We start from the raw sequence: 13914 nt of genomic DNA on the forward strand, positions 1-13914 counted from the left end.
AAGGGGGAAGGAAAAAAAAAAAAAACAACCCACAATAAAAAGAAGGAAAGCACCGAGGAGCGGCATTCCCAGCCTGCCGTTCCCGAAGCGGGGGCAGCGGGCTCTGCCCCGCAGCCAGGATGGCGAGGATGCTGCAGCCGCGGTACTCGGGGGCTGAAGACTCGGAGCTCGCAGCCTCCTCTTCCTCGGGTGCTTTTCCTCCCTCCTCCCTCCTCCCCCTCCCCGCTCGCTTTGCCTCCCTGCACCTTTAAGAAGCACATTGCTCGCCAGTGGGATGGTGTGTGCTAAAGCTGCACAGAGGAAGTTACGCAGCCGGGATCAGGCACGGAGATAAAAGCTCCGATTGTGATTGAAAGTGAGAGCAAAAGGGATTTCAGCCTCGGCATTAACTTGCGAGGGGAGCCGGGGATTGCACAAAGCTTTCCCGGCCATCTGCCCTTGGGGGCCGGCGGCGTAGCGGCTGCCCGCCGGGCTGGGGGGGAGGGGGGGGTGTTGGGGGGTTCCCCCCCGGCCCCGAAGTTCGCTGCTCCGTTGGGAGCCCCGCGCCGCAAAGCTCCCTCCCGGTAAGGACCTGCAGCGCCGAGCGCCGGCCAGCGCGGGGGGGGGGCGTGGGGGGGTGGTGTTTGGGGGGGGCGCGAGGCGGGGGCAGAGGCCAGCGCGGGTGCCGGCAACTGCCCCCAGCCCCCAAAGAGCAACCCCCTCCCTTTTCCCGGAGTTTGTCCGGGGTGTCCCGCCGGGTGCCCCCCCCCCGCCCCCCGTCGGGAGCAGCCCCGCTCCCCGCACCCCGACGGGCTCTAGCTGCTCCCGCCGGAGTTCGCAGCCGGGGGTCTGCCCGGACAGGGATGCTCGGGGGGGTCTGCCCGGGCAGGGATGCTCGGGAGGCAGCTCCGCGCCGCCGACTTTGAAGGCAGCCCTTTGCAGCCTCCCCAAGTCCTTTCCTGTAAAAAAACCGGGGGCGGCGAGGCGGAGGTGGCGGGGGGTGTGGGGGGGTATCGGTTTGCCTGGAGCCACAAACACGTTACGGGGAGCGGCTGGGGGGGAGCCCGGCAGTTCCGGGGGGCTCCGCAGCCTCCGCCGGGGGGCTCGGCGCTGCCCCCGCACAGGCTGCGCGGCTGCGCCCCACTTTACCGCTGAGGCTGGAGGGGAAGGGATGGGCAGCCGGGAGAAGAGGGAAAAACCCTCCCTGCGGGGGATGGAGGGGAAGGGGGGGGGGTGATTTGGAGGCAACGCTTCTGAAAGAAAATTGAAAACTCCTTCATTGAGTTTACTTTCTGTTCTTAATTCCTGAGCGGCTCAGTTGTTGCTCAGCATTGTCCCTCTATTTCAGGGGGTGTTAATCCAATTATATATATATATATATATATAAGCAACCAGCTAAGTCAAGACACAATCTAATTTTGTGTTTTCAATACTCTGGCTATCAGTCCCCAGCGACTGCCGAGTACTCCGCAAAGAAAACAAAGAGCGCTGACTCTATTTGTTCCCATGAACTGCAGTTTCTTAATAATAGCAAGTGAAGATTTATTTTCTAAGAGTCAAACCGAAGCAAGCAGGGCAAAATCCTTAATTTGGAGTCTCCCCCCCCCCCCCCCCCCCCCCCCCCCCCTCCCGGTTTGCGGCATGCTGGCTTATTTCAGAGCAGCGCTGTGTAACTATTTCTGCAAAGGGACCGTACCAGCTAAGTGTTGCACCACAGACTTCGCAGAGAACCTGCACGCCTGCCTGATTGACTGACAGTAAATATGTTTTCCGGCAGATTTTTATTTCCCTGGGAATCTATGACATTTAGCTAGCATAACAAGACACTAATAGATATATAGATCCTTTCTTCCTGGGTTTTTCTCTATCAGCTGTTCGAGTGCAAAATATAATTGTTAAGGCTATGAAAATAGATCCATAAACTTAACAGCACTGGAGTCATCATTAAAACTGCCCTGCTTGTTCTCTTCACAACACTGGAGTCTCACGGTCTCCACTGTTATTAGGCACTTGGCTGTGACCAGTTTGATGTAATAATTAGGAACTGACTTGTTATAACTGAAAAGACAGCTCTGATGTCAGCGGGACTTACAAACACTGTGTCACACCGGTTTATTATTTTTACTACATCTACTCATAATGTAAAAATAGCAGCCAGTCTATTCTTTCTTTGGGAGTTTATTCAGGTCCAACGCAGCTGTAATAGTCTCTTGTTTAAGAGCTAGCGATGAAGCATGAGAGACAGCTTCTCTTTTCTGAACTCATTCATCTCAATCAACAATCTTTCAACCAAAAAGGGGGGAAACGGAAATGGTAGCACAGCGATGAGAAGCCCCCGAACATGGATCAATGCATCTGTTAACCTGGAGTTTCTGAGCTTTAGTAATTGAGCTTTATGAGAAAGCAAATACTAAACATGCTGTTGAAGCAGACATCTCTAAATTGGGGAAGAAAAGTTGGGGAATCAAACAGAAAGGGAATTATCCAGAGCTAAATTTCCATTCTAAATACATGCCTCCCACCTTCTTGTATGAGATCTCCCTTCTGTATCTAATGCTTAGAGAGGGTATGACTTTTTTTTTCTTTTTTTTTCCTTTCCTTCCCCCCTCAGCTCTTTGTCATTTTGTTTTGTAATTACTTAAGATTTTTATAGCTCTACTGGAAAGACAACAAAATTGCAGAAATGTTGCTCTAACCTGAAATGAACACTGGGAAGGTCATTGCTCTTTGTATTAGGTGAACCTTAAATGTTATTAGGACTTTAAATTGTTTTTTATTAAATGTTATTGTTCAGATAAATCATATGTGGGGATGCTGGACAATGTATCTGTCTCCCAAGCCGTCTCGTGTATTCGCTTATCTTTTCAAGACGCAATTTGTCTGTCTGTCCCTGCTCTGTGTCTGCATATTCGGCATCTTCTAATGACCTATAGCTGCTTCTTGCCATTATTTGAAGACCCATTAGATCTTGTTGTCCAGCTGCTGTTACAAACCAGACACCTTAAATGGGGCAGCACTCCTTCCCACCTCCCAAACAGCAGAAAAGCCATAAGCATCTTACTATGGATTTCTTTTTATTAAAGTTGTATATCTCCCTTTTACAAAAACCTGGCTGGTGGCTTGGGAAGCCCAGCTGAGAGCTGTGTCCCAGGGGAGCCCTATTTTTACAAGTCTTGTTGCTCCAACTGGCCCCCCTTGCTCCCAGCTAATTTGTCTTCCCATTTGTTGCAGGGGCAGCCTGCTAATGACCTCTCCCTTTGTCCTGACCATGAAAGAGAGAGGAGACCTCAGGTAGCAGCACGGCTTGCAGCTGAAGGCTTTGGGAACTTGCTGCTCAGTTGCCAAAAGGCAGAGCCAGACAGAAATCCTCGCCTGTGAGTGCCTCGCCACCACTGCAAGACACAGAAGGAGAAGCAGCAAGGCCAGCACTGCTCCCGCCAACCCAGCGACCACCCAGCACCCTGCCGGGACCACTGCGGATCTTGCCACCCAACGTGCTTATGTTGACACAACCATCCAACCATCCTTGGGGAGAAAGGGATTTTAGCTCCAAAGAGCCTCTCTTGTCAGACTTGTACTGATGACCAGAGGCTATGTTTATTTTATGTAGTAATGTCAAAAGCCCCGATAATTATTTACGGCAGACCACAGTTTAAGGCACTTTCCACAGCGACGCATTTGCGGCAGACAAGAGGGTCGAGGAAAACCTGATCCAGCACCATCTCACGGCCTCTCCCATTTGCTCCTATCAAATTTCATCAGCAACTCAGAACCTGATCTTTCTATTGACTGACTGGAGTCACCTCTAGATATTTTCATGCTGATTTGGAAGCCCTTTCATACAATAAAAAGCAAAAAATGAGGTTAAGGAAGACTTTTGACCACTGATCAGCAACTCCGGCCAAAACTTTCCCAATCAAGTGATTTGCAAAGTTGGCTTCTGTGCCGAGAGAAACTTTCCACATCTAAATACAGCGTGCAGAGTGGGATCATTCCTCTCATCATCTGGATCTCCTTCGACAGGATCATTTTTAGATGAGGAGTTTCCATGCTGATCCCGAGAGCAACCCCTAGCCCAGTAGCTGCCTTCCTCGGAGCTCTTGGCACTGTCCTTGCCCAGGGATCCAGCACTTGGCCGCAGCTGCCATGCTCTACCTGGTTGCTCTCCTCTTGCACTGTCTCCCCTTGGCCATGGGACAGTATGACATTTGCAAGTCCTGGGTGACCACGGACGATGGCCCGTCATGGGAGTTTTATGCTTGTCAACCCAAGGCCATGCGGATGAAGGATTATGTGACTGTACGGGTGGATCCGGCAGGAATCACTTGCGGGGACCCACCGGAGAGGTTCTGCACCCATGTAAGTGTTTCCCTCCTTCTTTGACGTGTTTTACCAGGCTTTGGTGGCCAGAGACAGCATCCTGCTGAGATGCCGTTATAAGGATATTTTGGTGGGGGCGGGGGGGGGCAACAGCAGCTGCTGCCTTGAGCTTTCAGCCTCCTGGTCTGCAAACTGGGGAGATGGAGTCCTGCCCATCTCGGTGCTGCGCTGGTGGGAAGCCAGCCCTAGAGCAGGGATGGTGCTGGCACACTGAGGGGAGGGCGAGGAGGAGCCAGGGAGGCTCCCAGGTCTGGGGTGGTAAGTAAGGCCTGGGGTCTGGGAAAACTCTGCCCCGGGCGAGCACGCAGCCTGAGCTGCTCCAAGCTCATCCCTCTGCTTACTGAGGAACGGGGGATACATTTTCCAGTCCCTTCCCAAAAGGCTACGCCAGCTCCAGGGTTTTATCAGAGGTGGGTGCATCATTTCAGCCTGAGTACGAGCGAGGGGCAGGGTGGTGGAGGCCAGCGTGGCCCCCACACACCGGCAGCTCAGGGAGTTGGTCTGAGCCACAAATTTTGCCGAAACCCCTGGAAATGGCCCCTCTCTTCAAGACTCCACATGGGAAGGCTCTGTGGACACATACTTGCCCTTGTAGTTAAAGTCTTTAACTTATTTTCTCTTAAATATTAATCATTGCATTTCATTCCATGCACCACAAAGCTCAGCAGGAACATTTGATTTATAATTCACAAGGCTTTACGTTGTTAAAAAGAGTTCAGGGGTCAAAGCAAATTTCAAAACAGTGTGGCTGTAACGTCCCCTCCCAAACGTCCCCCAGGAGCAGGCCAAGCACACATTTAAGGCACAGGGACCAAGCCAGCCCATGCTGACAGGGTTTCCACTGGGGTGAGCACTGGGCAAGGAGTGTCTTCTAAAAAAGTGTATTATTCTTTTATTACCTATAATGAGAAGGGGGGGTTCTCTCTAAACCAGTGGAGGGACTCCCATTTTCTGTTGCCAGCTTTATCAAGGCTAGTATACCCCCCATGCCTCAGTTTGCCACCTAGAAATTGCACAAACTCCTAGAAAATACCCTGGGCCCAACCAGAGCTCAGGGCATCTCTTGGAAATCCAAGAGAAAAGTGCTGCTTTCGTACCAAGGGATACCAAACATTTACGACCAGCAGAACATGCTGCCAGCAGTTGCCAAGTTCCCTTCAGCCTAAGGGATCTCTACAGTACCAGGAAAGACATTTTCACCAATTCCAGCTAAGTAGCAGCTTCTCCTTTTAAAAGATGGTTATAAAAGAAAGATGAAGTCCAAGGTTGCAAATTAAACAGTTAACTATTGATGGGTCAGTCCGTATTTCTCGTATCTGACTGGCTGCAGAAGGATCACAAGGTGAACGCCAGACTGCTTTCCACTACACACTGCAGCTGTTTGTAAACCCTTTCTGGCTAAGGATGCTCCGGGCTTCAGCTCCACTGACCTCCAAAGCAGCCAAAGACACAAACTGCAATCAGCTCTCTACATGTCTTGAATCAGTCAATAGCGAGGTAAAATCTTTCTATTCTGGGCACCGGCAGTATTTCCTTGTAGCGTACGCCTGCCATGTGCCGTAACACTTGCAAACAGCGCGTACAGCCGTGAATGGGAGTTACACAAATGCGGAACATGGCTCTGCCTTCCTGTCCCTGCCTCACCCCTGGCGCCTGCCTGCCCAGCTCAGCTCCCAGAACAAAACCCAGTGCTCACCGCAACGTCCCCGAGCCATTCCCTGATGAAGAACGGAACTAAGAACAGAAGTAATATATTGCAAGTTGGTTTTTTTAGATTTTGGGGATAGTTTATGAAATCCCATTGTATTCACGGCCCTTCACTCTCCCGTCTTACACCAGCACTGGCCTCTCCAGAGGATTTAGACTTGTAAAAATGAAGCAGCTGAAGAGCAGCCCTGCCGAGGTGAGCAAGGAGCCTACCCAGCGCTTAGTGCACAGGGTAGTAGGTGGCTGCAGGAGGGGTCCAGGCTCCAGTCCAGCCTAAGGACCCAAGTGGTATGTGCTGGGAGGCCATCAAGGTACATTGTCACAGCCACTGTCACAGAGAACAACATGTGGCCATTTACCGCTGAGCATCCCCTTACAGTCAGTAGAAAGTGGACCCAGCAAGACTCGGCCCCTCCATCGCTGGTGCTGGGCGGTGGCTTGACACCTATTGACATGCAGAGAGCAGTGAGCCATGCCGCAGAGGATGCGAGCGGAGCTTTGCTACCCCAGCGCAAAGGAAGTGCTGGGCAAAAATCGATGTCGCTGCCCACGATCGTTACAGCCGCCGAGCCCCGGCCCTCGCCAGAGCAGGGGGCGGGGGGGCGAGGGGCTGGCACCCGCCTTGCGGCTCCTCGCCTGCCAGCCTGCTCGGGTGTCTTTTGGTGTCCTCTTATCCTTTCTCTTCAGGTTTTAATTATTTTTATGTAACAGGTGGGTTCTCATAGGAGCCTGGCTTTCCAGCAGAGAAGTTCTTACGGTGACTGTATTGCTTTCTTAGGTGTCTTTCAAAACAGCAGGGTACTGTCCGTGCAGTTAAACAAACGTTACTCTGAATTAAGCATAGCCCAGCAGGACACCTGCACTGCTCAGACAACTGAAATCAAAATTAAAGACACAAAAACATCCCTCCATGCTTAAGGAGCCAGACAAGAGGGAGCTGGATGATGTCCCCATGTGGGGCATCAGTGCAGGCAGGCAGAGGAGGAGGGTCCTGGTAGAACTCAGGACCACATAAGGCAGCAAGTGGTTCCTACAAGGCTGTACTGGTACTGAGGAGGCTTGCACAGCTCGCAGGGTCGCACACTACGGCTGTAACAACTTCAGGCAGCGCTCGCAGAGAGTTCCGCAAAGGGAGGCATCTGGGAGATGGCAGGATTTACTTGGAGGACTGTCTTTTCTGTTTTACAGCCATTCTAGTCACATCTGGCTGCTCCCTTCTCATTGGGCAGTGTTTTGTTGCTTATTAAACTTGGGGCTTTTGCTTTTTCCACCGTTTCTGAACCTTCTCCTGTTCATGTCAATGACTTTCTGGCAGGGTCCCCTGAAAAATGAATCGTACTGTTCCTCCTGGCAGGGTAGGGGGAGTGGTGGGAGCAGGAAGACAAATGGATAAGTAAATGAAAGCCTGAATGAATCTAAAAGTGTGACTGAAGACTAATAGGGAACAGATCTTTTAACCGAGGATGTCAAGGGAAGGGCAAGACTTCAAAGGTCACATCCAGGGCACGGCCCGGGGTGGCTAAATGCAGAATTCAAATAAGAGGGGTCTGCAGGGCAGGCACGGCTGGGGAACGGCAAAGCCGCACGGTCTGCATGGGGCAGAGGGGAGGTGCAGCATTACTTCACCATCACACCCACCCGGGGAGGAGGAAGAGGATGGCACAGCCGGCAGGGTGCGCCTAGGTAGATGCTGAGATGCTGAAGCTCTTCTTCGATACCAAGCAGGGACCTTTGAGAATTAACTTTCAAGCATCGGTGTTTGGCACAACAGATGAAAAAAGCTACGCGGGTTTTGTGGGCAGTTTACTCATGGGGCAGGCAGTGGGGAGCAAGCAAGCACAAAAGCCCCAGCCCCTGCTCCAAATGGCTTTGCAGCTCAAGGCGTTTTTCCAAATCATTCTAGCAAAAGCCAGGAGAGGCAGCTATAGCAGGCTGCCTGCGAGCCAAGAGCCATCCCAGAATGGTTTTGCTGCTGCCTGACGCCCTGGTGAGAGAGCCCCCACACACCCATCCAGCAGCACAGAGACCCCAGCTCGCCACCAAGATGGGAGCCCCTTTTTTTTTTTTGGCCCTCAAAGGTGTCAAGACCGTAATTCTTGTTCAGCCAATGCTCTTTGATGCAGGGCCGAGCTCTTAGCCCATATTGATGGATCAGGGGTATTTTTATTTGGCGTCAGCATTGTTTCATCAGCTAATAGAGCTTGTTGATTTTGGCACAGCTACATGAAAGGAAAAGGCTTTATTTATTCATTACACTTTCAGCCAAATTTGATGTTTAGTTTAATTCTTAGCTAAACTTTTCTGAATGATATGTGGTTATAAGGCTGGTACTAAACAACTCTTTCTCTTAGTAGACCGAGTGCTAAAATTGGAAAAAGCAGGCAAACTTTTGGGCACAAAAACCCTTTTCCCTACATTCTTTGCCCATCTCATACAGCTAGACCCAGCCATAGCTTCATACCCCTGTTTTAAGTGCAAACAAATTGTTACGGGTTCGAGGATGATTAAAGTCAAAGTTTTTAAAGTAAGAAGGAAAACGGAGTTGCTTCAGAGATGCTCTTCCAAGAGCATTTTTAAAGATGCAGCATGATCTGGTGGTTAAAGGATGGTTTCACCCCTTCTGGTACCCCCGGCAGAGACAAACCCCACAGCACTTCCCCAGCCCATGCTGCCCCCACACCTCGTTTCAGGTAGGAGAACCAGGGGGGCATGTACAGAGCCCATGTACCAGTCAAATGGAAAATCCTTTCCAATAAAAGTGGATGTTCTCCCTCCTCCTTGATTAGATCAGCACGTTCCACTGTTGGCCACAAACCCATCGTTGGCCTTAGCAGGGGGCTGGGAGCCAGAGCTCCCCTTTGCCCTTCCTTGGGGAAACTGTATGGCATCAGGGACAATTACTTTGCGTTTATGCCAAAATTCAGCAGCACTGAATCCACTGTCCACTGTCAAATTGCCCATGACATCTCGGTCAAGGTTGTGGCGATGGAAAGCTGCATCTTTTTTTTTCCACATCTGTAAAGTGCTCACAGCCCCCCTTCCCCCTTGAACCCTCCAGTACATTAAATTAACACCTGGAAAAAACTCCCCTTTGAGCAGAGCCTGGAAAAGGCAACTGCTGCTATATCCATCCGGATGAAGGCTGGAACCAATCCACCCTGTGCACCCATCATGGCATTGCTTTGGAGCGTGGGCGAAAGGGCTGGGGCCCTTCGGCTTTGTTTCCACCCTTAATCACTTCTCAGCATCAGGGTTGCTGCAGAGAACACTATTTGAAGTCAAGATCAGCAGCTCCATGCCCTTGGGGCCAGACCCTTGGATTGCACGTTATTAGCTGCTCAGCAAATTACACACCACTACTCTCCTACCACAGAGGCTACTCCGGAGCGCGACAGGCTCTTGGTGCTATAAAAGCAGAGGCTTTAGAGAAAATGAAAGAATACAATTCAGCTTTAAATTAGAGAGTGCTGAGCAAACGGGATTTCCCCCCACAGTCTGTAGCAATTTCTTTAAATGCCCAGTTCGAGATTCATCTTGTTGTAAAGTGGGATGCTGCTCCCCTAACAAGGATCGTTTCCACTTGCTGACGGAAAAGACACAGCGATAAAAATCAAGCTGTCAAGCAGATTTAATTGGTACAGTGAGCAGAAAGCTTGCCCCCACCTTGAATAAGATGGGGAAGAATAAACTGCTTTTAAGAGAAGCTTTGCGCTTGAAGGGGAACAGTGTCCAGGTGGGAAAAGCTGGAGAGAACTGGCTTTGGAGACTTGCTGGGGAGCGTGGCCAGAGCCAGGAAAGCAGCTCTTACACTCACTCATACACCAGCTCCAGGTATCACAGTTTTCCACAAGCAGCTCTTGAAGCCAAAGGGATTCAGGGAAATCCTTCCTATTAATTTATTTTAAAATCTGTATTATATTCTATAGCATAGATATTGTTTTCCATTAAACTTTAAAAGGAATTCTCCCTGCAGGAAAGACTGCCTGAGTGGGAAGGAGTACTCTCCTACCACGCTCTGGTTTCCTTAATTGAAAGCCCGATTTTAACCTTAGTTGAACCTAATTACTCTTTCAGACCCCACACCACCTTTTTATCAGGATGCTGAGGCATGGGGCTCAGGCTGACCCAGCCCCACAACCCTACCCGTGTCCCCGCTGTTCCCCCGCGGCAGCACCACCCCAGAGCCACGGTCGGTCAGACCAGTTTGCTGATCCGTCCAAAAATCACCTCCGCAAAACGACCCAGACTGCTTTGCTTTCTGCTCCCGCAGCAGCTGCGGGGCTGAGTGCCCGGCTGCAGCGCTGCATGCCATAACGCCTGGGTCATCTGCAGCAGTGGGGCTGCAAAATGATGTGTGGCACTGGGTGGGCGCCTCTTCCCCCGCAGTTACGCTCTGGGGCAGCTACAAGCAAGCAATCCTGATGCCCTCAGTGGGGACCCTCCAAGCTCAGCACCTGGTTCACCCCATGCTTTTGGAGAAAGCAAAATGGGAATGTACCCAAGCAGTGCCAAAAAGCCTGTCCATGGTGCAAGCCTCTTCCTTGGCAGCAGCCCCTTCCCCCCAGCCTGAAGGCGTGGAGGGGCTGCAACACAGCTGAGCGGCTGCTTCCATCCCCACTGGAGCCACGGGCCCCAGCACCCGCGGCTTCACTGCTTTCTGCTGGGCTCAGCCCCACTCACCAGCAGCAGCCAGACCACTGGATCCCACCTGTGAGGGGGACAGGGTGGCGAGGAGCCAGTGGTCACTCCATGCCCATCTCGCGCTGTCCCCACTTGGCTGGCTGCAGAGCTTACAGCAATGCAGGGGCGGCCGGGGGGTCCTGAGGTTAATGAATTCCTCCTCTGACCTAGATGGTGAGCTCCATCAAGCGTGAGCAACAGCAGCACGGCAATGCTTGGCTAGCAGAGCCCGAATTTCTGACTTGCCAGAGTTATTACGCACGTGGGCTGTTGCTGACCTGCTTAGCGGGAGTTCTCCACTGAGATGGTGTGAGCACCACCGCTGCCACCCTCTTGAAGGCATCCATCTCCCCAGGCACCCAGCCTGCGGTGCTGAACACACCCCGGGTGTTACTCCTGCAGTTCAACACCACGCGGCAGGGTCCCAGTGCTGGAAAACACCAAAGAGGCTTTTTCCTCCACAGACCACACAGCACTGCTTGGTGGCCAGAGGTGTCTCTGGGGAGAAGCCAATGCCGGCACAGCCCTGGCTAAGACCCACCAGCAAACAGTAGTTTGGGCTCCCAGCCTTCACCCTAGGCAGATGAGCCATCCCCTGCAGCCTCAGACGCATCCCATGAGGTTCCCACCATCCCCCCCTCTTTCAGGCAGGGTCCCCGGGACCCACGGAGGATTGCACGTCGCAGTGCTGGCCCCACACCTGCCCTGCTCCACTGCCCTGCGCTTGCTCCAGCCTTTGGCACCGGTGCCTCTGCACAGCTGCTGTGCGCGACAAGCAAGCAGGCTTCGGGAAACCTGTGGCTTTTGGCTCCATGGGGGTTTCTGTGTTTGTCAGCTGTCCCCGAGCAGGCTCCAGCTGCACAAGGGGACCGGCCAAGGTTGCCTGTCTAGAAGCTGAGTGCGTGTAGGCACGCAGCAATGTAGAACCACCAGGTTGGGTCTCATCCCAGCTGGCTCCCACCTCTCCTGCTTGCTTACATCTGTGCAGAAGCCACCAACGCAGCAGCCTGCCCTCCCCAGAGCAGCTCCAGCCTCCGCCTCTGGCGAGTCCCACAAGAAGGCGAGTGCCGGCGTGGTGAGCAGAGCTGGTGCCGGAGCGGGCAGCAGGGTCACACATCCACAAGTGCCCATCGCCCAGGACCAGCACCCATTTTGCTGCATGCTCCAGCATGGGCAATGGGTCTCCACTCCCTCAGTGCTGAGCATCATGTGGATGCTGCCACTGCTGTGTCCAGTCCTGCCCCTGGCACCTCCACATCCCTTTGTGGGGGGAATATCTCAAGGGGAGAATTAGCACAGATTCAACTGGTTTTTACTCCCAGCCAAAGAGTTTTTAAGCCCTCATCCCCTGGCTGAGGCGGCTGCTTCAGCTCCATGTGCTGCCTCTAATGGGGTTTGTGGGGAGCCAAAAAAAAAAGGAGAGGATCACAATCCTGCCCTCAGGGACAGCCAGGGCACATATCGGGCTGACCACAGCACAGTCCCAGCCTCCGACAGGCACCTGCTGAATTGTTCCCCTAAAACACAGCATAAAGCAACCAAATACTTTGCATGCAACAGCAAAACCAGAGCGCTCGATGCAGCAGGAGCCCTGATCAGAGGTCAGGGATGGGTGCAGGGGCATCCACCACCAAACCGTGCTCCCCCTGCAAAGGCTTTGGGGACAATCTGCACCTCCATTCGAGGAGCACAGCAGCGCATCCACTCCCTCTCCTCTCCCCCTCCCAGCCTCCGTGTCCTGCCCTCCCCCATTCAAACTATCAGGGCCTCTCTTACAGAATAAAATATTAATAGCGGCGTAGCGAGCCTCTCTGCAAAGGCTGCATGTATTGAGCTTACAAGGCGCACAAGCTTTTAGAGAGTAGGACACTTTTCCTACTTCCTAAGCATTTTCTTAGTCCTGAATCAATAATGCACTCTAAGCCCAGCACACAGGTCGCTGCTGTTGTGCTCCTGCTGATAGGGACTGAGGAGAGGGATACATCTCTGTAGCAAGATGCAAGGGCTTAATAATCTGGCAGAGAAGGGATGGGGCAGGATCCAAGGAGTTTAATTTGTAGACAAGCCTCAGGGAAGTACCCTGGGAAGAGCAAAGCTTGCAACTCTTGGGTACAGAAAGTCTGGGTTGGGAGACGAGCTAAAAAGCAGTCAATGGGATTAAATGCCTGCGTCTTTGAACGCCTGCCCGTGGTTGCTGGCTGAGGGGTGTCTGGTCCATCAGCTTCTGATCTGGGGCCCTAGGTCGCTCTGTAATCCACAAACCTGCAAAAGGAGCAGCTGAGGGGTGCAGCCCCGGTGGGGAGGTGGGTGCGGAGGTGAGCCCAGGGCGCCAGGAGGGATGGGGTTAGAGCAGCTCACGACGGGATTAGTAGTTCAGAAAGAGCTGCTCAAAAATGATTCCATGGGAGGCCAGGCTGTGGGCGATGCGATGCGTGTGCTCGCCCAGCACAGACCAGATTATCTGCTTAGGAGTGGAATTTTCCGGGCGGCGTTAACCCTTGCGTCGCCCACAGATCAGCCGCACATGCATCTTTCAGGACGAGGGGCTTGGCAGTGGATGTGGCAGTGGGAGCTGAGCTGCTGCCCAGCATCCTGGGGCTTTGGGAATGGAAGTGGTGCCCAAGGTCACCCAGCGAATGGTGTGCTCAGGGCCCTCCTTGGAGAGGTCACCTGTGGACTGGGCTGGATTCAGTCTGGAGGTTAGAATTCATCGGGTAACCAGATTTTCTGACCATTTCTGGCTTAGCCCGAGTGGGCGTGAAGGGATTTGTGTCCCTGCACGAGAGGTGCCGGCTGTGTTGCGAGGGTGGACAGGTGACTTGGGTCAGTCCTTGTGCGTGACAAGCAGCACCTCGCTCTGCATCCTCCCTCCGCAGAGAGGATGCTTCCTGCCTGGACGCCAGCCTCCGGCACGGGTCTCACCACCTACGGTGCAAAGATCAGTTCAGACCCTTCTTGAGAGGTACTGAGCAACCACAGGGAGATTTTCAGAGACAGTGTGGGGTGAGAGCAGAGATTTCCTTGACCTTCACATCAGGTTTGGGTGAAGGAGCCACTATGCCCAGCTGCAGGTGCCTGGAGGAGCTCAATCTTCAGGAAGGTGGAGCCTGACCCTGCTTTTGAAATCCCTCCCTGCCTCAGTTTCCCCACCAGGAGAGAGGACATTGC

The 13914-nt window shown here is 52.8% G+C and overlaps 1 protein-coding gene across 4 annotated transcripts in view; it reads left to right on the plus strand.

The window, feature by feature from the left end:
• Nucleotides 1-211: 211 nt before the first annotated feature.
• NTNG2 (netrin G2) overlaps nt 212-13914 on the plus strand; it is a 51820-nt gene continuing 38117 nt past the window's right edge. For all 4 annotated transcript variants that reach the window (XM_056350796.1, XM_056350798.1, XM_056350797.1 and 1 more), the window contains exons 1-2: nt 212-563; nt 3211-4338. In XM_056350796.1, the coding sequence (XP_056206771.1) occupies nt 4126-4338 (213 nt within the window). In that variant the 5' untranslated portion in view covers nt 212-563; nt 3211-4125. The remainder of the gene's footprint in view (nt 564-3210; nt 4339-13914) is intronic.

The sequence above is a fragment of the Falco biarmicus genome, chromosome 9 (genome assembly GCF_023638135.1).
Source record: "Falco biarmicus isolate bFalBia1 chromosome 9, bFalBia1.pri, whole genome shotgun sequence".
In the NCBI taxonomy this organism is placed as follows: Eukaryota; Metazoa; Chordata; class Aves; order Falconiformes; family Falconidae; genus Falco; species Falco biarmicus.